General features: G+C 33.5%; 2 protein-coding genes across 2 annotated transcripts in view; one reads left to right on the top strand and one right to left on the bottom strand.

Moving 5' to 3' along the window:
* Window positions 1-2,955: 2,955 nt before the first annotated feature.
* GPATCH2 (G-patch domain containing 2) lies at window positions 2,956-23,531 on the bottom strand. The gene is made up of 6 exons (XM_069459478.1): window positions 23,357-23,531; window positions 13,714-14,430; window positions 8,686-8,747; window positions 5,631-5,813; window positions 5,082-5,161; window positions 2,956-4,950 (listed from the first exon to the last, which is right to left on the bottom strand). Exons 1-6 carry the CDS (start codon window positions 23,410-23,412, stop codon window positions 4,918-4,920), a joined length of 1,131 nt encoding a protein of 376 aa, XP_069315579.1. The 5' UTR covers window positions 23,413-23,531; the 3' UTR covers window positions 2,956-4,917.
* Window positions 23,532-23,812: 281 nt separating this feature from the next.
* The window catches only part of SPATA17 (spermatogenesis associated 17), a 127,956-nt gene continuing 125,671 nt past the window's right edge, over window positions 23,813-26,097 (top strand). The window contains exon 1 of the mRNA XM_069459665.1: window positions 23,813-23,880. Coding sequence (XP_069315766.1) covers window positions 23,813-23,880 — 68 coding nt within the window. The remainder of the gene's footprint in view (window positions 23,881-26,097) is intronic.

Genomic DNA, 26,097 nt, shown 5'->3' with positions numbered 1-26,097 from the left:
CACATCAAATTACAGTGGAAGACAAAGGCTGTGTGTATTTTTAAAAATCATTTTAGGTAAGTTTTCTATCATAAAATTTCTCCTTTCTCTTAGACCAGTCTAAGAGAAAAACTTAAATAGTTTCCTTACTTAAACTAACTCTATTTTAAATGGCTCTTCTATTGTAAAGGCTATAAATCAGACTAAACATTCAAACTTTAGTGTCCTAAGAAACAACAAAAGTTGAGCAAAAAATACAGAGTAAATCAATATGGTATGATTATCATTATCAAAATGCCATTCATGAAATCCTGGTTCTCTGTTACTTCATAGAAGAAGAAAATATCTACAGTATTCCTTTTCTCCTCTAAAACAAACTGACTCAAGATTCTGAACAGATATAAATTATTGTGATCAGGGCCATTATTGTATTGTGAATATAAACAGTATGCTTACTTGTACAGCATGGCAATTTAGATTAAGAGGTAATGTTCACTTTCTTCAGATATTTATACTTAATAAACACATATAAATAAGAAGTCAATCAAATCAGAGTCATTTTCTTTGGCAGAATAACAATGAATACTATGACCATATGTATTCTCATTCCAACCATACAGAAAACTGGACTGATACAATTCTAAAACTTTTAAACAACATGCTATATCTCTTATGTAGAATTCCTTATGTAATACTTATGTTGGCTTTCAAGTACTGTATTTTAAGCTGAGTAACTTATTTCCTGATATTTCAATAGACTACACAAAAATGCTAACTTTCAGTAGACAAATATAACACCTGTTGAAAGACTATTAATTCAAAACAAAACAGAATTTTAAAAATCTCTCACCTACAGAAAACAGATTTTTTACCATGTTTAGGAACAGGATATCCTGGTGAATTGAATGTTATGCCTAAGTGAGGTTACCCAGATTCACTTTGTAAGTACTGTATCCCAAAACTGATTCTGGCATCACTGTTCTGAGAAATATTATTCTGAATTGTGCTTAATGCATAAATTCTGGAAATATAGAGATTCAGGCTGAATCTCCTGGATAATGGCTCCAGCACATCCCTTGGAATTAATTTTCATTTGCTTAATTCTCCTAAAGGTGGAGAATATGAGAGGCTGGTTAGCTGGGCACCAATAAACTAGTGCTTTATATTCTAACAGAAGGACAGCAATAGTAATTCCTTTCAACATTAAATTCTTAGGACTCTCTGCATTCACCCCTCATATATACGGATACAATTAATTTTAAAAATCAGATAACTCTGAACCCAAACCAGCTAAACAGTATACATCTTTCTAAAAATGAATAGCTTAATGATTGGGGGAGGGCGGATAGTCAGGAGAAGACTTTAGAGTACTTTCTCAGTACGCAATTAAGTTTTGAGATTTAGTGCAGTGGTTTGTCAATCTAAAATTCATTTGAAAACATTCTTCATAGATCATGTTAGAGACAGAGTCTAGTTCAAATATAAATGAGTATAAAAGAAACATAAAAGACTATAATATAAAGCACTTTAAATATGAAATATAAAGGCAAATTTTATATAAAATATGAACAGAAAAGGTTAAAGTCTAAAATTCTGCACTATGACCTATGATACAAATGTTTTCCAAGTCATCAGTTATTGTGTTTAATATATTTATAATAATAATGATAATGATAATAGTAACTATCATTTATTTAATATATGCTATGTGCTAGAGATGGTGCTGGGCCCATTATGTACACATAATCTCATTTCAACCTGACAACACTTCTGCAAAAGTATTGTCCGTATTTAAGGAGAAAATGAGGTTCAAAATGTAATCACAAGTAAAAAGAACAAGAGTATGGATTCACAAAGGCTTGACTTCAAAATCCGTAAATTTTTCACACCACTACTTTGCTCTCTACAAAACTAAATACAGTTAACCTTACTCCTAGTTGCAAATTCCGTATCTGCAAGTTGGTCTACTTGCTAAAATTTATTTGTAACCAAGCCCTAAATCAATACTCACACTTTCTGACTTTTGCGATCATTCAGAAACATATGCAGAGCAGTGAAAATTTGAGTTGCCTGACATACATGTGCATTCCCAGTTGAGGTCAAGAAGATGACTCTGCCTTCTTTTAAACAAGTGTCTTTTTTGTGGTCTATTTAGTGCCAGATTTTTTGCATTCTTGTGCTTTTTGTTGGTGATTTTTCACTGTTTTAAATTGCCCCCAAGTATAGTGCTGAAAAGTGCTGTCTAGTGCTCCTAAGCACAAGAAGACTGGGATATGCCTTATGGAGAAAACACATGTTGGTTAGATAAACTTTGTTCAGGCATGAGTTATGGTGCTGTTGACTATGAGTGCAATGGTAATGAATCAAAAATATGTATTAAATGTCTTTAAACACACATACATAAAACAAGGTTATGTATTCATTCATTGGTTGATGAAAATGTGACCCAAGGCTCAAAGGAATCTAACCCTATCTAACCTTAGGAACAATAGTTCAATATTCCCCAATTCAGTATTCACAGCAACTTCGTAGAACATAACTACAGTGAATAACAAGACTGTAATACAACTGAAAAGTTTTCCTCCAAAAAATGTTTACATTGGTGTATCAGTAAAAGATTCTCCTTCTGTCATTTCTTTCAAAGATACTACATCAATATATTTGTGCAGTCACCACTCATTTGCTTAAGAAACCCTTTGATGCCATTCTGTTTAATGGGTTGCAGTTACATGTGTTTGACTTTGCTCAGAAAATTAATCTCTCTTAAAAGCAATCTGGCTTTCCAGTGTGAAAGTCTAAGGTAATTAAATTTCATTTCTTATTATCAGATGTCATGGGTACTGTTTAAAGATGCCTGTTTTGTGAGATTATAATTTTTAAAACTAGGTAGTTCTATATAGTATGAACAGTACAAGCGACAACAAAAACTTAGCATAAGAAATTAGAAAAATATCAGCACAAATTAGAACTCTTACCTTTCTTGCCCAAGTCAGAGATTTTATTGAAAAAAAATTACAGTACTTAAAAATCTAAACAAGGACAATTCAGGGTTGAAAGAAAAAAAGACCTGAAGGAGTCCATTGTCTTCAGTAAAATTTTGAATACAAAAAATGTAGACCAGAAAAACAGTTTATGGCCTAATGCACTAGTTCCATGATAAACACACATATATAGTATATCTCCATCAAGTGAAACTTAATCACCTTTTTACAATTTAGAGAGGAAAGGCAGTTTTTAGTATGGTTAAGCCATGTATCATCAATACCATGAAGCTAGCCTATCAGTTGTAATAGCTTCTATAAAATACCACAGTGAGATTGCAATAAGCCTAGAAAATGGGCTACAAATCCCAGCTATGCTCAAGCAAGCAGTGAACCAAAAATAAAAATAGGTAAAACTGAACCAAGAACTAGATAGCATTCATCTAGATTCATGATTGGTAAGGCAAAGTTCATAGGCCAAGGTTTTAAAGTGACTTATTCAGATCTAAAAGACAGTCATTATACAAAATAAAATAAAAGCATTTATGTAATTCAGGAGAAAACCGTGACTTTTCACTCCAAAGACATAGCATAAAAAAAGCTTACAATTACCAATACCACATTATTGTACCTTTAAATATCACCTTAAATATGCAAAGGTAAAGAGACTCAAAGTTGCACTTTACCATTTTTAATCTCTCTCCAGTTTAGACAAGCAACCTAAAAGGAGATTTGTTGAAATATTTCAGATTGTAATAACCTTAGGTAAAGGCAATGGTAACTTTAAGTTTCTTTTCCAATCATATTTAAGTAAGCCATTAAGTGCTGAATTAACAATCCATACAATAATATAAAAATACATGTATTAAATCACATTGTTTTCATCAATTATCAAAGCTTAGTAAAAATATTAACCATTTTAATATAACCATTTTGAAGAAATCAAATGGCCTGAACTTAGTATAGTATCTAAATTATATCATCAACAGAAACATTACATTTCCCCCCTGCTTGGTGAAAATGAGTTCATGCAAGTATTTCTGACACTCACAGTGACACATATGGTCTGCTGTTCTAAGGATATACAAGCAGCTCTCACTTTTAAACATGACAATATGATTCAGAGTCACACAGTATTTGTTAAAATACCAGCTTTCACATGATTTCATTAATCGCTAAGCCAAAATAATAATTTTGATATGTTTCAGGTATCAGACAAAGCCAATAATTTAAAAGGTAAATGATTCTACTTGTGCAGACTAGTTATCACTGTGGCTAGTTTAGGAATAGTATGATTTTTGAAGTACAATGAAAACTATACTATAAAATACAATGAGTTTGCAATACAGAGCAGATTATGCAAGTAGAAAGGAAACTGAACAAAATACAAACTCCAGCAAGATCATCAACCTTACCTACTACTCATCTTAGCCCTTGTTAAAATACCCTGAGTAAAATGCAAATATTTTAAATAATGCTGGTTATATAAGACTTCTCTAAAAACGAACCATAAATGTAAATGCATCATGATCTTTATTTACAACAGTCAGATATGTAAAAATTAATTCTTAACTAGTCACAATATAAACATTAAGGAATACTTAGGTTAGATCTGGAAGCTTTTAATTGTCTAGCTTTTGTTAGCATTTTGGCAAAGCAAATAATACACAAATGGATTCAATGTAAAAATCATAAAAGAGAAAAATATATAAAATTTACAGTAGTTTCTATCCACCCTGGGCCAACCTAAATCCCTAGAAAGCCTCCCCAATCAAGTTCACTTCTGACTAAAAGGAAGAATACCAGTCCTCCAGCAAAAACAGCCCCATCTTTTCATCAAAGAGGCTCTCACTTCAATGATATTCCTCCAGGGAAGAGGACAGGAGCCAGGTTCCCTCGAATGTCATTCCCCAGATGTTCAAAACGTAACTAATTTAATAGCATTAGAAGATTTGGTTTATAGGGGAATCTCACTGGTCCAGTTTGTAGCCTACAAGAAAATGGATTATTTTTAAGTATAACATTAGAATGTGAATAAAGGATGAGGATGTGGCTTTTTATTCCATAGAAATGGAAACATTTCCAAACATGACAAGTAAACCAAAAAAAAAGCATGCCTACCATTGAAGTTGGAGTCCCTCCAGACTTTTTAATATTCTTTGAAGGCATTCCATGAAGGCGACTGAGTCTAGCTTGGAAACCTGAAAAATCAAAGTACTCAATTTAGAAGATTGTATGATCATTGGAGCATAGAAAAAGAAGATCCTATCAATAGAGAATTAATATTGGTGGGGTTGGACACTATGAATATTACTGGGGAAAATGCAAAACTCACACTTAAAAGAAATGAAGTAATGCCTAGCAGGGTTCTAATGCAGTCAGCAGTTAACCACCCAGTGTTTAAACACTAGAGTGATATCCAAGGTGTTTCTCTTCTCCCAATTCACCTTCCTGTTACTTCAAGATTTTCAGAATAGGCCTAGCAAGAAAGCAAGTCAATATTTCTAACAATTTGAAAGCATGATAAATGGTAGCTGAATTAGTGGTCAACATATTTCTTCATATAGCATTTTGTGTTTACATTCTCTAATTTCTACTTCATCCTCTTTGAGTATTTCTAGATTGACCATAAGCCCACTGTATCCACCAGTTATAGGCAGCGCTACTGACCTCTTCTGCCCGGATGCGACATAAGGGGAAAAGAACCAGTTAAGATACTTTCAAAGACAGGATCTGGTAAATTTTTGTCTAGCTCAGTAGGATCTTCCTTTTCCCACCAGGGCACAACTCCAGTGATACCACATGCTCCACCTGATTCCTTTTCGTAGAACCAGTCACTCTGCTCATCATCACCTGTGCAAATATAAGAAATCCCCCAAAGATTTAGTTTTATCATCCAAATACACAGGTTAGTGTTGTCAGATAATAAAACTACAAGATGGTAGTTAAATTTGAATTTTAGATGAAATACTTTTAATATAAGTTGTAGTATTTGTACTACATTTCTAGTGTATGTCCAAGTACTGCATGGGAGATACTTGTACTAAAAAATATTTGTTATTTATTTAAAATTCAAAATTAACTGGGAATCCTGTATTTTATCTGGCAACTATATATATAACCTATAAAGAAAACTTTTTTACTCTATACCACAACTGCACTCAAGAAATGTTCTCTAATACCATGATAAGCACTGCCATCAACAAAAACACAAAATGTTATGTTTAGAACCAATTTTAAAATGTGAAAAACAATAATAAACTAGTTAGTCCTTTCATAAAAACTGTACAGAAATCCATTTTAAGTTACTACCCTTTCCATGTTAAGAAAAAACAAGTTTTAATCTCCTACCAGGAATTAAAAGGTATAAAACTTTGGAACCCTTTCTTTGCAGTTGATAATGGTATATAATTAGCTTAATTTCATGATTTGTATGGAGTGTAAAAGGAGAAACAATCATGAACAGATGTGACTAAATGAAATTAATCAAATTAAGCTCATTAAGAAATAGTTTTGAAAAAGTTGATTTTAAATGAAAAGTGACAATACCACAGAGTTTATAAAGAAACTGTACCAAACTACAAGCGAGGTATTTTTAAAACACAACACTATTGTGATTTTGACTTTTGGGAACATCCATGAATGTAACCATGGGATAATGAATGATCAGTTTAAAATCAGTTTGAAATGTGCCATTGGCACAATAAATATTTTGGTTTTTAAAGAAAGGAATTATAAAGAGTTGTATAAAAAAGACAAAAATACAAAATGAAGGCAGATGGGTTTTAAAAATAAGAAACAAATACCATTTTGACTATGATCTGAGATTCATTAAAGTCTTCTCATGATTCTTAGAAACCACCATTAATTCTGGTTTCTAAGAGGGTCATCATAACTACCATAAACTTTTTCCTTTTAGAGAAAGAGATTTCCGATTTCTAAAATCTCCTTCTATAAACATTTTTAAAGGAAAACTAAAAAAAAAGCCTTAAGCTTCAATTGAAAATGATTTTATAGGAAACAGCTGTATTTCAAATTAAGCATGAGTGAAAAATTAAAGGTGCTTGGAAAACTAGAGTCACCATCTTGTTTCAATTGAGGAATTAATAAAAATAATTTTTTTTAAAAAAGCACAATTCACAGCACTTACATATCAGTATTTTGAGAGTTACATTAAAATTTCACAGGTGAGGTTTAAGCATAAGGAAAAAAAGAGAGTCATTTGAAACTGATTATATCTGAATTCCAACCCTATTTTAGAAAAATGAAGTTATTTTATTATTGATGTGATATACAACTTTATTCTTAACATGGAAATCAAATGGCTATTGATTACAAACTTGGGCTCCAAAGTCAGACAAACCAATTAGAATTCTAGTGTTTTGTATCATTGGGGAAGTTACTTCAACACTGTCAGCATCAGTTTCTTCATTTTAAAAAAGTGGGAATCTTCATAGAGTTTTTAAAAAATTAATTAAGAATTTAAAGTAAACTAAATGCAAGAAAAGCACTTAGCGATGTTAAAATATAGTAAGTTCATAATAAATGCTAGCATATCTAAGCCACACAATGCTTTTCAAAGATGATAGGCTTGTCAAAAAGTTATGTTTTAAAAAAGGTTTCTCATGTCTTTACCAGTATCAACATTTATAATATAATCTTAAGTAAAAATATATATTTTAACAAGAATTTAGGTATATCATCAAGGTAGTTAAACTCACTTTTAGTGCCAACATTCCATATTTCAACAAGTCTCAACTTTAAAAAGTCTATGGTATTTTAGTTATGTACCTATTTATCTGGGACAAATGGTTTATAAGTAAGCAATAAAGAATGATCATTTTATTTACATTACTCGTAATGCCAAGAAGACAGACAGATTAAGAAAAAAAGTGTACGCAGCTATCACTTTGTTATTTTTTCATAACATGATTAAATGAATCTATAATTTAAAACAATAAAGATACTGATTTTGCCCTTTCGCTAATGTATTCTTAAGAAAGGAAGATACCATTTGTGATAAGTATTTATATGTATTAGCTCAATTTCATGATTTGTATGGAGTTTAAAGTGGGAAACAATCTGAGCAGATGTGACTAAATGAAATTAATCTAATTAAGGATTAATCCTGCCCCCTTACTGAGGTTTTCATATATTTCATAGATTCAAAATATTGCCACGTTAAAGTGTGAAAAGCTTCAGGAAGTTTCAAAGATGGAAAACATTTAAATTGTAAGACATTTCTGTTTAACAGTTTACAACATTGAATTCATGAAATCATCTAATTACTTACAAACTGGATAGAATGAATAAATGTTACAGCTGAATAAAAATGACAGATGACTTGCAAATCCACCTTTATGAATGCTTGAATAGTTTTAAATGCATTTGGAATCAGGTAGAGAATGAGAACCAATGTCTTTCAAACTTGCTAAGAGCCAAAATTGAAAAGGTACGCAAAGCTCTCTCAAGGAAAATAATTCTTCCTTAATATTACTCGCTCCACATACTAGCTTTTTGGAGGTAATCAATTACTTTAGGTCATGAGACAGGACGCCTTCCATAGCATGTAAAAAAAATAGCTACAATACCAAACCCTAGTCCACTAAGTAGTGTGTGTAAGGTGAATGGATTGCAGTCATCAACTTAGGAAATAACCAGTAATAAGAACAACTTTAAAATGAAGATGTTTTTCCAAAGAGAGAGAAAAATACCATTTCAGTACCTTGTCTTCCCTCATCATTGGTAAACAAACCAGCATCAGTGCTGCTGAGACTACTGGAATCACTGTAATAAGGAAAAAGAAAGAAACAGATCAAAAGAACAATTGATCTCTCAGTCGTAAAATTTTAAAACGACATGGCAGCTCAGAGACAGAACTTAAGACTGACAAAGATCTGAAAGAAAATAAGATGATTTTTTTTAATCAAACTGCAAATATCCTGGTTCCATTAACTACAGAGCGTATTATTTTTGGCACATAAAACCACAGGAATCTAATGGGACCCTGACAGTAAGCCAGATGTGACTGCAACGAGGTGCTGACACAATTGATGTATTTTATTATCTGCTTTCATCAAATGCTTACTGCTCCTTTCTTATGCCATGCAATTCGGCTTGAGCCTGGAACACCACTGCTCAATAAAATGGGAAAAGTCTCAATCAAAAGCAGGCTGAGCCTTTCTTCAGCACATTAAAAACAAGGGACTAGGATGAAATTACTTTTCATAACCATATTTGCAAATATTCCGGAAAAGACATTACTTAAGAATTCTCAACAACTCTATTACTTTGCAAGGGAGAAAAAGTTTACAATGATGACAACCCATGAAATCAAAGTGAAAAAAAACCCCACAAAGTTTAAGGTCACTGAGCAAAAAAATGGATATTACCAGTACTAAGGAGGGAGTGTGTAAAAATAACACAGGTTCTCATTACTAACACAGAAGTTCCATAGTATGATATAGAATTTGACATGCAAATTAAAACAAATAGCAGATATTTGATCGACATGAATAAACTGTCACTATTAGTTCTAACAGAAGCAATGCTTATATGATAGTCTAGTTAGTTTAAAACACCAAGAAAACAGGTCATATAATGAGAGGTTTGGCTTCTAAATAAAACTGAGTGATGTTCTTTAAAAATTCTAAAGTACTTTCTTTTTACTGTAATTCTTAATTTTAACCAATCAGGAAATTGCCCTAGGTGCCCTAGGTGTTTTTTTTTTTTTTTTAATTAAAATACTTTTTCCATTAACGTATAGAATTCTGTATCCTGATTTATTTTTTAAAAAAGACATCTTAACCTGTTTTAAAATATTTAAATGAAAAGTTTAAGATTAAAATTATAGATGAGATCTAAATCCACATATACTTTCTAAATATAAAATATCATTTTCAGTTTTTGTTTGATTTAAAAAATATTAATGAAGGGTATAGGAACTTGTGAAGAGGCACATTCTTCTAAGTAACTCTGAATTTAGACCTCTTTACTTTCTTCATACTAAGTGAATATATGAAGTTTCCTATATTATACAATTGGGAATGAAAAAACAATATTTTCTAAGAGCATCACATCCATATTTTCTTATTTACAAACATATGCTCTTCTATGCACAGTAGTGTCAGTACTAAAACCACTTCAGAAACTTCATCTTTCTGCTATTAAGATTTCCAAACTACTATTGATTTTTATTTCTCTCCTGTTTGCCCCCAGAAACACAACTCAAATGAAGGGCCTTATAAATAAACACCTCAGGTCACAATTCCTTTTCTGAAACCTTTGAGGCAAAATGTATTTAAAATTCAGAATTACTCAAATTTTAGAAAGGTACATTCTAAAATACCTCAGAAAAGTCTGGGATAGCACTCCATAATCAAGCATATTAATATATATATATATATTTTCAATTAAATGAATGAATATCCACATTACAGGTCAGGTCAGGTTAAGTCTGGCCACAAATGAATTAGTTTTCCATAGCTTCATAGTTCGGATTGGCAGATAAAGGATTATTATTATTTTTTAACCATGCTCTTCTAATCTGAGTTCACATTTTCCCCTTCTAATCTGTTTTATATATAGCCAGGTTCATCCTTTCAAAATATAACTCATTGACTAAAAGTCACGTGATATTCTGGAACAGAAAACAGACATTAAATAAAACCAAAGAAAATTCTAATAAAGTATGGACTTTACTTAAAATGTATCAACATTGGTTCATTCATTGTGATAGGTGTACCATAGTAATGTATGATACTAACAACAGGGGAAACTGGATTCAGGGTATATGAGAATGTGATATCTGTAAATTCTCTGAACTCTCTTTGCAACTTTTCTGTAAATTTAAAACTATTCCAAAAGAAAATAGTTGATAAAACACACACACACACACAAACACACACACACACGCATACATTATGACAGTCTTCTATTCAAAAATCTAAAATTACTTCTTCATACTTATAGGATTAAATTTAGATTTCAAGGCTTTCTATGGGTGGGTCTCCATCTAAATACTTTCCATCTCCATCTCTGGTCCTTCTGTCTGTATGTTTTTTCTCTAACTGGTAGGTGTACCTCCTCTCTCATCTCTCTCCACCCGCCCGCTTTCTTAAAGATACAAGGAAATCAAAATTCCCTCTTTCAGCTCTTAGTCCTTAATGATCCTTGTCCTACTTTGAGAGATTTTTACATGTATCTATACAACCTGTTTCCTTATTTATATTTCCTCTCATTAACATCTAGCTAGTTTCTCCATGTACATCATGTACTTGTGACTGTGTTTTATAATATATATCAGAACACAAACTTAAATAGAAGCAAGACTTTTCATTTTCAGCATCTGATGGTCATTATGGCTTATCTCCAAGAACACATCTCCCCACTTTTTCTGCTATGACTTTTATAGAACAGTATTCGGATGACAATAAATGCTTGTTGAACAAATGTATGTATGTGAATACCAATCACTCGTGCCAATCTGTTCATTTCCTATATTTTCTGTAGAGTCCTATTTCTGAGTCATCCTCCCAAGTATAGTCAGTCACTCTTCCATGGATTCCAACTCTTAAAATTGCTCTCAAACACTTCTTTTCCTCTACTACCACAGTCATAATTCACTTCCTACTTAAGCAGGTTAGTCAAAGGTAAAATACTGTTGTCAAGATCACGTTATCCTGATAAAATGTAAATCTGAGTTTCTTCACTGCTAAAAATTCTTCACTGACATCTTCTCAGTGACTATATAATGTCATCCAAACTATTTACCATAGCACATAGGTCTTTAAGAAATGTTTACTGCTATAGCCTCAGCTCCCATTTTATATTCTAGAAAACATGAACTACATATGTTTCTCCAAATACATCACACTTGTTTCACAATCCATGCCTTTGCACAAACTGCTTCCTCTACCTCTCAATCCCATTTCCCTTTCTCTTCTCTTCACTCTCCCAATTTCTGAACAAGTCTTAATTCTTGCTTTAAAGCGCACCTCTCTTGAGAAGTCTTCCCTCACTAGTACCTTCCACTCAGCACATTTCATTTTCGTCATTTGCTTGTCTGGCTATGAGGCTGTTGGGGACAGTGTGTACCATTAGGTCAGGTACCACCCCTGAAGAGTAAATACATAGCTTTTTATAGCCAAAAAGCTTTGGAAGTCGTCTTGAAAAACACTTATACTTATTAGGAAAAATACTTTAAATATTTAGCAATCTTCCCACAGAAGGAATTTGCACCTAACCTTAAGTGACAACAGAAAACAGTTACACAGATAAGTTTAAAATCAGAGAAAAATGATTTATTCAAGAGTGAAAACATCCTCTTTGAAAACTTGTACCTGGGCTGGTTGTTGGCAGCTGAGTAGCCTGATCACATATGGTAGATACTCAAATATTAGTATTTTTCACAATGAAAAGAAGTGAATGATGGGAGTTACATCTCATTTCTGTTACTGGGTAGATGTCCCAAAAAGCAGATCAATAAAAGGCAGACATTAAATTAAAAAAAAAAAAAGGAGGGGCTTGCACAATCAATCCAGAAAGCAGGTAATCTACTTGTGAATAATCCAGAATTGAGTATGTTATCTCCGAGACCACACAGCCTCCCTCCCAGCAATTGCGTGGAGTAATTACTTTCAAGTCAGGGTGAGTGGTCTTCCATCACAACGGCCCAATACTAGCATACAAATAACTCTTATTCATGCTTTAAAATGGCAACTTTCTTGGAAGAAAAACAGATACCATAAACTTTTCGAAGCCTTCTTGAAACATTTTTTACTTTAAGTAATTTTTACTTCTTTAGAAAAATTATATAAATAGCAAGCCATATCTAATAAAAGGACCATTCCATACATTCTTACCAGGTCCCATTCATGTCTGCAATCATATTAAAAAGAAACAAAAAAAAAACAGAGATCCACGGGTCACTACAATCCATATCATTAAAATGATCCCAGTCCTACAAATTAAAAGTCACATACTATTTCCCAGACTATATTTAAGGAATGTTTTTTCTGGCATTTTGTTTTAAGGACTTATGCCTGAAAGGATAAACAGTGTCAACACTTTCTCATTTCCTGCAAGTAGCATCACTTTGGTGTAAAAGAAAAATGACTACTTACCTTTTGATGCTGTCAAAATTGTATATTGTATTATACCTGCTTTCTAGAATGGACAGATTAGACTAACTGCCAGAGGTTTACTGCTTTTCCTATTTTTTTAATGACAAAATCAGGTTTCTAGACTATGAATTGGGTTTTACAATTCATAAGTAATCAGAATTCCTAGCAAGCTACAGACCTTAAAATATCAAGCCACACTCATGTCAAAGTGATATAAACTTCTGATTCTCAGGAATCAGGATAGACTAACGAATTGTGACACTCTAAAAAGCACCAAAGGCTAAAGCTCTAAAATTACACAAATAAATAATTATATATCCAATTCTAAGAGTTACAAACATGCTGTTATTCAAAAGCACATTCTTTCCCACTGAAAATCCATTCCCTTTTCTCTTTGTAACTGAAAATTAAGTCATTATAATACAATCAAAAGATTTTGTGTAAATCAAATAAGCAATTTTGCTTTGTGCTAAACAATATATAAGAAAATATAACCATAGTTAATATAGTATTACTACCTTTATTACAATGTATAATTATTTTAAAATAGAATTAATTAAAATATAAAACACATTCAACCACAAATACTGGAGACAAATATTTTTATATTTAGAGAATATAAAAGTCACCTTTCACTCATGAGCTCATCTGAGACTTTTTGCTCTTCGTATTCCATTTTCTCCTTATTGGTCTGGTTTATTTCCTCACTTTCTAAAACTACTCCTTCGTCTTGGATTTTTGGTCCTTGTCTGATGATTTTCAACTTCCTTTTTTTGACTTTATTCTTGGTAAATTCTTGATACTGGTAAGCTCTGTCACTGTCCATGTCCTGGTCTCTACAACCTTCAGGAGGCTGGGTCATTGTCCGTTTGTTAGAGACGTCTTGTGGGAGGTCTACTGCCATGCGTTTTACCTTTCTCCTCCTGCGCAGCGTTCTGTTCCCGAGGTTGTCCACTGCAAAATCAGACTCATGCCATAGTGGCCTTTTCCCTCGAACATTATTATTTAAGTTTGATGATGGCCTGCGTTTTGCTACTAACATTTGGTCATCAGAGTCACTATGGTCTTTTTTATTATTATTGTGATTCTCTCTATAGTCCTTGCTTGGTTCTTCTAAACTGGAATCAGAGCCTTCACTCAAGCAGTGACCAGTCTCCCACGGGTGATGCACATTATACGACCTCCGTTTTCTCCCTCTCCTCTTCCTTGCCTGACGTTTCAGTGGACAAGATATACTTCGAGAATGGTCTCCTGCTTCAGCAAATCCTCCTCGAGCTTGCTCTGAGCTCTCTTCCAATGCTGAGACAAGATCATGAACCAGCTCTTCCATGGTTCTACTGAAATGCCTACATTTTTTTAGAGAAAGAAAAAAACAGGGAAAATAGTCACTCTTAACCATATTAACCTAGTTTTCTACAGAAGACATTTCACTGTAAATTTGACTAAAATTAATAGTGATTACAAAATGTTTAAAATCTAATTATCCTATCCAAGAGATTAGTTTCAAATATTCTGATTCATTTTTAAGCCTCTTCTATTAAACATAGCAATTATTAATACTTCAAGATAGAGTAAGCATGTGAATGATGTAAGATCCCAGTATTTCTATAGTTTTACAGTGTAATTATGGAAAACTTTTTCAGATTAAATCACTGCTTTCTATTCCTGTCCTTTTTCTAGAGCAGATATAGAGAAAACTCTATCAGTGCCCTCCTTATCCATTAATTTCTAAGAAGGAAACATGAAGTCCATTACTGACCACATGCAGTCACTGCCATGATAAGAGGCAGACAGAAAGATAAGTAGTTTCAAGATTTGTAATATACATGAAAAGAAACTTTAACCAAAGTTTAACGCATATATTTAGGCCACACTGATCTCATAACCCAGTAAAGCAGAAACCACATTCAAATTCTAACTGGAGCCTTGCTGGTCTAAAAAGGCCTATCACTACTTAATTCTCAAGCAGTCTCTTAGGTCTCTTTTTTTAAGAGCATAAAACTATATTACCAGTGAGAAAATTATCCAGTAGTCAGCAAAGATAAGCATCAGCATTCTTTGGAAACTTTTATAGATTATACTGGCCCTTTTCAAATCCCATTCCCACATATTTTAAATTAGTTGGTGTGATATAGAGCCCAGGTATCTGATTTTATTTTGAAAATATTACAGGTAATTCAGATATGCACCTTTCTTTTGAAGAACATGGGCAATAATTTCTTAAGTTGGGATCTAGAGGCCACTTAGGGATCCAAGTATTTTCAGCAGTCCTATAGAGGCCTATAGAGTTCCTAGAACTATAGCAGGGGTAGGCATATACCTTTCTGCAAAGGGCCTGACAGCAAATATTTTAGGCTTTGCAGGCCATTGGGTCTCTCACAACTACTCAAATTGCCACTGTAATGCAAAAATAGCCACAAGCAAAACACAAATGAATAAGGCTGGGTGCTAATAAAATTTTATTTATAAAATCAGGTGATGGCTGGCTATAGTTTGTCAACTCTTGGTCTATATAATCTCTATAGTCATATAGTCTCCATCATCTATAATTTTAAGGTTTTGCAAGTTCCCTGTGACAACTTTCAGCTTTTTCTTTTCATTTTAATGATAAACTAAAAACACACATTGTGATTCAACTGGATTTGCCATTTATTATGTGATGCACATATAAAACTTCTACCACTTGCGTAGTTAATATTTGCCAGGCCCATTTCTAAGTGTCTTGTATGTATTGTCTCATTTCATTCTCACACAATAACTCTATGAGGTGGTAGATGAAATACACACAGAGTTCTCTGTCACAATGAGAAACATCTAAGTGGTGAAGACAGGATTTAAACTCCCCCGGCACCCCTGCCCGGTGCTTACCAAGCTATATCCAAGAACAACTATACAATTCCAGTATCCAGTTTGTACTTTTGTTTGATTTAGTTAGCACCAGGTAGTACTACTTTAATCGTTGAGAAAGATTTAATATACATCTACATAAAAGCCAAATGATTCATAGTTAGGTACATTGTTTGGAATAGAAAAAAGGGGTGGGAGACCTTAATCAGCAGAAGGTATATGGTGGTATAGCTGGTGAAAGTGAATTGAGCTCAAAGAACCAACCCTACAGTGGTTAGTAAGACGTACACTGTGAGCAGTTAAGTAACGTGGCATTACCTTTCAGTTAATGTGGGTCTGTATTTTCCAGATCTACCTCCTTTGGCATTCTGAATGTATAAACAAAAAGCCTATATGGATATATGTTTTTCAAAAACGTAATGATTCAAATATATATTTTAAATAAACTCTGGAGGACCACTGAGATTTCTTTTTTCCTTTATAAGGGTTCTATATAAAACTCAGATTTCAGAATATTGCAATAGATTAAAGAGAAATATGCACCACATAAATTAGCATTAAGCCATAACAAGGACTACAATTCTGACTAAATGGATCTTTTTTCCATTACCTATATATTAATAAGTGCCTTTTTGTTTTCCCTTAAAGCAATGAACGTTTTGTTTTTTTCCTTTAACACTACTTCTTTAGAAGAAATGTAGTCTGAAAGACCTACTATTTCTGAGTCTAATATTGTACCTTTAAAAAAATTCATTTGAAGCCAGTTTAACATGTAATTAAAATACGGATCCTGTATCTAAAAGAAGACCCCGTATCACCTGGTTTTGGAATAACTTACTTTTTCAAGCCTAGAGTTTTCCTATCAATGGGTGAATGAGTAGTTTGAAATATTAAAACATGATATTAACTTGATGCATGAATATAATATTCAACTAAAATTGCAGTTTACACTTGAAGTTCTGACTTGGGTGGGGCAAAGGCAATATATGTAACCTAAACATTTGCACCCTGTAATATGCTGAAATAAAAAAAAAATTGCAGTTTATTTTGCAAGTTACAATTTAGTCCTTAACTCTATAAGACAAAATTTGGTGGTCCTAACGTTAAAAAAAGGTTAGCATATCCAATTCAATCCACTGAAATCTGATACTTTTCAATTAATGTTGTTTAAAAAGTACTGCTGTAACTAATAGTCTAACAAAATATAACCAGTCTTATTACTAGTAAGAATGAAAGGAAAATGTCTTTAGAATCTCTTTAAAATCGTGTCAGCCTTATTCAATTTTATGTCATATGTCTCAAGAGAAAATAAAATATATTAAAAAAATGTTTTAACTAGTAGAAACAATCGAATTTATGGCATGATGTCACTCAAATATGAATCAACTAAAAGTTACTTTTAAAGTCTTTTTGTAAAAACCCCATAGAAACACAGAAAACAATGCATTTCATATAAGTACTATTCAGAGTTCAAATCACCTTTCCCCCCCTTCAGTTTCAAATAACTAGACAAGTCAATCCCAACTAAAACCCATGTTAACAAGCCAGTGATATTATCAGCTAATGTCAAGCTGTTCCACTAACATATCTGCTCTTTTATTTCCTTTGTCTTGGCATTTATATTGAAGCATCAGAAGATCACTGCACTGAAACACTTTATCTTAAAGATATTTTCTTAAATAAGACCTTTCCTATTGGAGGAGAAACCTGAAAATATAGAACTTTTCCGTAAAATCTGTACGTATTGAACATCTACAGTTTTAAAAGTGTGAATTACAGTAAATTCAGTGAATGTACTACTTAACTAATTTGAGATTGTTATATTTACCTTTGTAATAATTCCTTTTCATTTGGAAATGAAATCTTTTGGAAACAGTTAGCAATGTGTAATGTCTATCATAACAGTTCATTAATATTTCTATTAAGATAGTCCAAATAAAACAGAATACCGCCCCCCAAAATTTACAGTCCCACCATCTATATAAAGTTGGATTTTGTAAAAGGAAAGGATGTGGGTAGATGAGCACTTTGGTTTTTCAGGTAGTTATCAGATTATGCTGAGCAATATAAAATGTATGATCGATCTAAGATTTGCTATGTAAATTTTGTTTTAAAATTTCAGTTCAAAGGTCAAGTTTGTTTGCACTCCTCTAGGCAATACTAAATATCCAATAAAGGAGTTAACTTACTACCACATTCTAATCAATTCACAAAAAGACCTTCCCAAAATTGTATATTTAAGAGTGAGGAAGATCTAAATGTAGAAAACATAGAGTTTAGGGTTTTCTTTCAAATGTTTCTGGTTCAAGGAAGAAGAATCAGTAATCTGGCTTAGTCCTAACTTACTGCTTACATTTCCCCTAAGAACCGGGAATTGACTAATGGCCCAAGAGCTCTTAAATGACAGTCAGCAATATATAAGGGGGCATAGCAGAAATGAAGAAAGCCTAGTAGACATATTCCCCCAATAACTAATAGTCACCCATTTTGTCAATGACTATTGCTTTTTGAAGCCTCTAATACCAAAAACTGCTATTCGTAATAGGGAAAAATATAGCATGTATAGAAAAATTAGTCAAGGAATAATTTCCTTGCCTGGCTGTGGAGACAAATAACTGTATAAAAAGAGGATATGCATATGTGTCTACTGTATAAATCCAACAAGTTTATTAAAAAAAACTCTTCCAGATATAAATAAACAACAATTGACTACAGCTATTAAGTAACTACTTAAGGAAAAAGAAATCAAATGCTGTTAATCACCTAGCACATGGTAAAATTCTCATCCTTACCTCTGTGAAACATGGATTATCTCACAAAGTTAAATAATTTTAAAAGTGGAGTGCTAAAAGTTAAGTTACTTGTTGCTAAGTACAACTGCTTAAGTCGCTTTCAAAAATTTAAGGAAAGAAATAATTATTTATGTGTTAGTTTCTGTATGGATAAAAATTCAACATGTACAAAAACACTGTATTAACAGACAAAACATAGTCAAAAACTATGCTGATGAATGTACGTTACGGCTACTCACAAACTTAAAAAAAAGACAGTCTTGGAATTACATGCCTCCATATCATTTAGATTTTGTTTAAGATTGGAAAGGTTGGTTGGTCCTAAAAGTATACAGCAAACAGCCAAACTGTATAGATCAAAATTAATATATAATACTATAGACTATGAAAATGGGTAACTAAACATACAAATGGTCATCCTCAAAGATGCCACATCAAGGGCTAAGTGACTAATGACTTCATGACTTATTTAATGCAACATAATCTCTAAGAATTATTTTAAGTTTAAGAACTCTGCTGCTCATAGGAATTTATAAATTTCCTTCCTTAATGGTAATATTATTTATCAAAATAAATCTTTATTTTACCTTGTAATCTATGAAACAACTAGGTCTTCTATTTTCACCTTTTATATATGTAGGAGGGTCATATTAGAAAATTAATAATGACCCTAACATTAAATGCTAACATTTACATTAGTTTAGATATTCCTTGACTTATCTATTGAAATAATCAGAAGCAACCTTTTTCTCTCTTTCTGAAAGAGGTGGGATATGGGGAACTATCTTATTCTGAAACATGTAAATAATTAATTGCAACTTTATATTAACACTAGGCAATAAATATGGACTAGAATTCTCTATGGAAAAAAAGGCTGGGAGGAAAACTGTAGAGAACATGAGCTTTGAAGTCAAAGCTATGAATTTGGAAGTTAAATTCTGTTATATTCACTAGTCATCAGACCTTGAACAAATTACTTATCTTCTATTTTGTTTATTCAACATAAAAATGAGTATAATTTCTACCTTGAAGGGATTTTTGTGAGGATGGGAGTGGATACTTAATGTTTAAGACAAGTTATTTCATCTTTCAACAACCTCTACCTACAAATAAGATAAACTGGTCACTGAAAGATCAAATTATTCTGCTTTTTAACAGTATAACCACACTGTGAATCCTGAGAATATCACAGCAGAAGTAAAGGCCTTCAACCTTTTTGAGGTCACGAAGCATTCTGAATGTTGGGAAAAGGGAGGATAATAGACACGTGAAAAATTGCCACACACAACTGCAGGAAGTTCATGGACTCCTTGAAGACTCTATGAAGCTAAAAAAAAAAGAATCCCAAGTTAAAAAAATTAATGTTGTATATCTGACTTACTCCCACCTTAATAATACACAGATATAAACGAGAAAGAAAAAGATTAAAGAAAATAATCCTTCCCAGTTAGGAGTCACAAGGTTCTCCACCAAACAGAAAAACTCACTTCCCACAATGCAAGCAGAAGCTCTACTGACTTGTATTCAATAGCAGGTGCTGCTGGCAGTTTCTACTTTGTCACCACAGGAACATTCAGGAAGCTTTCTTTCCTCTTTGCCCTGGAAACTTGATGAAAACCAAACCATGATTGTCCTCAAGGAAAAGAGTTCTACTTTCCAAATTTGTGATTTAATAAGGCAAGCTCATTTATTAGCTAAAATTGAAGACCATTCTTTTGATTTTTTTGTTACTTCATTTAATGACTTCAAGGGTCACTCGAATCTTCTTCCCTTATGCTCTAATTGCTTTCAAAATGTAAACTATTGAATAAAAAACTGCCTAAATAAAGTCAGCATCTAAAACTAAACAAAAAATTTAGAATCTAAAAAATAATTCATTCAAATTCTTGTCAACGTGCGTATATTAATATACACATTCAAGTGCATTCAGACAAGCATCATAGAAAATGAATCTTATTTATTGCTTATATGTGGTAACTGCTCAATAAATATTTGGGCTGAATACATAATATATCCTGAATTCCTATAATAAAAATGAGAATGAAGATAACTGAATATTAATTACATGCACCTAGCATACTGCTTGACACGTAACAGAGAATGAACAAACCAATGAATGACTAGATGAATGAACAAATATCAAAAGAAAAATATAACGATTAAAAATTTTAGACAATCCATATTCCAAAATTTCTGCCACATGAACAAGCGAGATACTCTTTAAGTTTTTAGGTAAGTAAATATGAAGTTAAGGGCAAATTATCAAAAACAGTTTAAAGGTTTCCAGCCTAACATAAATAAGGATGCTAAGAAGCTATACCAAAATTAATGAATTATTTGTCCAAAATCATACTGTTATTGCTTTGACTCTTGTTGAAACCAAACCTGACTCAAATAAACCTGCTTGTATGCAACTGAGTTCAAGATGACAAAAAGAAACTTAAAGCAGTTATTAAAAAAAAAATGCACATTTTTTACTATGTAGTTTCCCAGAGTTAAGAAAAACAAAATACCAAATAGGCATGAAACTGCAGAAACAGAGGTCCAAAGTCAATACAGTTTATTTCAAAGGCTTCAAAAAAGCAAAGCCACATAACAAAGTCAAGTAAACAGAATACCACCGTTCTATAAAGAAATCATCTACATTTACTCATTTGGTGCCCAAAAATTGAAAAAGCAACCTCCACATTGGGGAGAAAGTTGAAAACGTCAAGTAAGTCAGGAATTCCAGGTTGGTTAACAAATCTAGGCATATACTTTCTAGTTTATATAGTCCTTTAGATACTGTAACTTATTCAGACACACAGTATTACTAGAGTGGTTAAGAATTTTCTGTAGGTATACTGGAATCATCCTACAAATATGACACTTAAGCCAGTTATTTAAGCTATCTTTGCCTCTGTGTCACCTTATCTAAAATGAAAAGAATGATATACCTATGTCAAAAGATTTACATGAGATGATATATGTATGCAAAACCTGGCAACAAGTTAACAGCTTAGTAGCAGTATCCCCAGTGGCCCTAGAATTTCACTGCTGGGATAAAACATACATGCGTGGTATAGTAAATGATTGTTCAGTGTATGAAAGAGAAAATTCCATTAAGAAATTCTGAATGACTGAATGGTTGTGCAGATAAACTCGAAAAAAAAAGGTTCCCGTGTTGTGGATTTCATTCAAAAACACCAAGTGCTAGGCACTATGTTACACTCTGATGCCAAAAGAAATGGTAAGTTGTATGCCAAGTGAAAACAGGATAGGCCCTTAAAAAGGGAATTGAAAGAGGTTTCTCTATATTATAAAGAGGTATTTAGCCAAGGTTTGGGTACAAGGTAGAGAAAGGAATTGAGAGAGTCATATTTTTAAATTAAATAGTCACCTATCCAATACATCAATGTCACCACAGGAAGAGCAGATCAATCTACATAGGACATTTTGTCTCTCTCACTTACCAAAATATTGAATGGTGAAACATTAAGAAAGGTAACCTCAAGAGGGAACTCTGGGGTGATGGAAATGTCCTTTACCTTGTTTTGTGTGGTGCTTACATAAGCATATACAATTACCAAAAGTAATACAATTAAGCACTTAAGAACTGTGAGTTTTATTTTATGCTAATTACATCGTTAAAAAATGGTTCTTTAAAAAAGTGCTCCCTACTTTTCTTATTGGAAAATGTGATAACTTAAACACAGCATGACAGAATTTATACTCATTATAAAATTAACTACAGCATGATCTGACCCAACTCAAAACACTTTGGGCAAGGTATTCTTTTAACTTTTCAGTGACAGGTGATGCAAAAAAAAATTCTTTGAGATCACAGACTACTAGAATTTTCCATGTTTTATTCTGTGCAGAATCTAGAAATAGACATGCACTGTTTGGCCACATTTCTTTCAGCTGTTGGTCAAAACATTATGTTTGAGGATTATCAGGGAAATTTGCTTGTTTGTTTCACTGCTTGTCTTGTGTATGTTTGGCGGAAAGGGCTTGGGAGAAAATAGGACAGACATTACAGGGTTTTCAGCTAGAAACCCCAAAACCCCCATCTAACTCTAGGACTAAAAACGTACAGGGTAACTTTGGACAAGTCATTTAAATATTCTCTGACTGTGCTAACCAGGTATCACAGGGCTGTCATAGGGATGGAAACAGGTAGGTTACCCCCTCCCCAAAAAAGGGGGTGGGAGGGTGATGTCTCTTCCACTATTGAACTTCCTGAACTCTAGATTTCCGAGATTTGATCTTCCAAAGCATTTGGTATAATCCGGTTTAAAAAAAAAAAATTAGAAGAGGAGTGAGGAATAAGGCCTGGATTAAGAGAAATTCTTCTGCCCCTAGTCTTGTCAACAATCAACGGAGAGATGAAGTAGAGAAAGCTTGACTCCTAAAATATCCTGTCAGAAAAGCACTCAGCAAACGTTTACCGTTTTTCCTTCACAAATCTTGGGCGCACATCTCAACGCCTCCCTCAAACTGCGTCCACGCCAGGCACGAGTGAGAGCAAGGCCTAGACGTCTCCAGATCATTCATCACAACTACCAGCCGTCACCCCTTCCATTCCAGGTCCAGCGGCCTCCAGCCATCACCCCCTCCCCTGCCCTCCCCGCCCCAGGGCCGCCAGCCTCACCAGCTGTTCCCGGCGGCTGGAGCTCCGATCGGTTGGCGCCCGGCGGCCCCGAACATTAACAACACCCAGGAGCCTGGCCTCGAGGCTCAGGCCCGAGAACAGACTCCAACTACTACACAACCGGCGACTTCCAAACAGCAGTTCAACATTTTGAGAGGAGCTTCCGGAAGCAGACTGGGGGCGGAAACCGGAAGTGTGCAGCAACCATTAGTTCGCCTCCTCCTTTCCCTGCTTCTAATCGCCTCTTTTTACTCATAGAAGACATAGAGGCAAATAAATTAAACTTTTTGTCACACAAAATTTCTTAATTCTCTTTTCAGGATTCTTAAAACTTAAACAAGATGACAGTAAAGAGGCGTGAAGAAATAGTCCGACCCCTGGGAATGGCCTTTGGTTTAGTCCAGTTGCCATGGAGACCGACAGTAACACCAGTTGTAAACTCCATGGCAAGAGGTTATGGCCACGTTAGCCCGGCTGCAAGCTCGGAGGTCGGCTGTAGGAGATCAGTACTACTTTAGGAACAGGTAAGTCATGGAGAACGGATGTGACTTTAGCCATTTGTTCCTCAGCAATAGTTTCTTATTAATAAAGTCCCTCATTTAGTAAGTAGCACACAATTCTCCCCTTAGCGGGCTGCAAACATAATCAGAAGTTTAAAAGTAGTGTTATCATACAGGGAGATTGTAGATAGAGAGGGACAATAAATACTCGGCTTGAGATGATTTAAGGAAAAGCCCGGCATAGATAAAATGGTAAAGTGAAGTGTTTGTTTTTTTTCTTGGACATCATTACTCTGGAATTTGATGAAACCTGTGTTCTCCCTGTGGAAGGTTTCATGGATCACCCAGGCTAGCTAGCTTAGTGAGCTCGTGTCCCCCGTCTACCTAGAGAGTTAAGCCTTCATTATTTCACCAACATCACTGAACTCAATTGTTTTATGACTCATTTGTCTTCTTAAAGTGAAAGTATCTAAACCATTCTGACAAGATAATTAGTACCAATAAATTAATTACCAGAAGAGGGCTGAGGAAAACACTAGCAGCCTTCTTCGTCTCCCTACACTCAAACTCCTGGCCCAAGAAGTTCATTTTAAAAATGGCCTTCTGGAAGTATTGCCCCAGGAGTTTTTCCAACTTAAGAGAAACTGCAAAAAAGTGAATTAGACTATGATAGAATATAGTGACTAACATTTATCTCACTTACTACGTTGTCGTTTCACCATGTACCTCTGTTATGATACTGATCACAATTTAATTTTACATTACTTTTTGAGATAATATCTATCTCCCCTTTAAACTAGAAGCAGAGACAGTGTCTCTTTTTTGCTTACTATCATTTCAGTCTTCAGTGTCTATCATAGTTTCTGACACATAATAGCTGCACAATAATTATTTGTTGAATACTTAGAGTAATGACTTTTTCAATCAATCATTGGTCCTGGTTTAAATAAATATACTACAAATAGCTAAAGATAGAAATTATTTAATATGTATTTAATTAGCATTGATTTAATATATGTGGCAGGTGCTGTATTTATTTATGACATACATATATAAATGAAATAAGCTCTATCCTTCATGATGTTCACAGTCTAGTATGACATATAGGCATTTAAAAAATAATTACAGTAGGGTAAGATGATCAAGGAGAGAAACAACTAATACTTCTTGAGCACTGATTATATAGCAGGCATTACACTAGAAAATTTTCATATGATATTTGGTTTTCACAATTTTACAAGTTAATGTATTAATCTATATTTTAAGAGCTCTAGAATAGTGTTCTAGAAAAGCCTGGTGAAGTGCCACACAAAGGCAAATAATAAAATTTCTCTTAAGGGATTTCAGTGTCAACTTTTGCTCCCATCTCCTGGATTTTAACAATAGACACCTTTCCCCAAACTGGGAGATTGCTTGAAGAAATGACTAGTATATGCAAATTCCATGATGAAAATAAGCTGGCATTTCTAACATTTCATTTATTATTGTTAATATTTTTCAGTGTTAAGGGAAGTCTCTAAAGTTCATGAGGGAATCAAAATTCCAAGGTTTGCCTCATTTTTTTAAAGCAGGGTATTGATAGCTTTAGTGCAAAAAATCATATAAAATATTAATATATGGAAAAGCAAACAATTCCCTTGAGAAATTATTGTCATTTCCCATCTGTTATTTACTAGATCCAGTTCTTTCCAACCTTGAATGTGCGTTAGAATCATCTGGGGAACTTGCTAATAATGCAGATTCTGATTCAGTGTGTCTCAGTGCTAGAGAATTTGCATTTCTCACAAGAGTTCGTGTGAAGCTGCATTTTGCATAAAAAGGGAGACTTTGTAGTAAAGGAACTCTGTGTGGGCCTAACATTTAAATCTTATCCTCATGAATTATATACTTATTCCCTTTTTACATGAAGCAAGGAAAATGAGATTCAGATAGATTGGGTAATTTCTGTAAGGTCACACAACTACTAAGTATCAAAGCAAATTAATCCAACTCTAAGACCTATGCTGTTCACTGCCACTAGACAAATTTTTCTTCCTACTAAACCAGTCTAGTAAAGTGGCAGCAAGTGCCAAGATCCAGAAGTCCAAATGGCTTGAATATACTGTTCCTAATCCATTAATTTATGGGCAACAGAGTTGAAGGAAATTCTATTTCTCCTTGGTTTCTTTCAACATCTTCCTTCTATGTTGGTAACAAGGTAGTAACAAAAATGTTTCTATCTCTTTTGGCACAGGAATGATG

This window comes from Eulemur rufifrons, chromosome 27 (genome assembly GCF_041146395.1).
Source record: "Eulemur rufifrons isolate Redbay chromosome 27, OSU_ERuf_1, whole genome shotgun sequence".
Lineage (NCBI taxonomy): Eukaryota > Metazoa > Chordata > Mammalia > Primates > Lemuridae > Eulemur > Eulemur rufifrons.
Note: the sequence above shows the minus strand (reverse complement) of the source record. Positions and strands in the feature narration are given on the sequence as shown.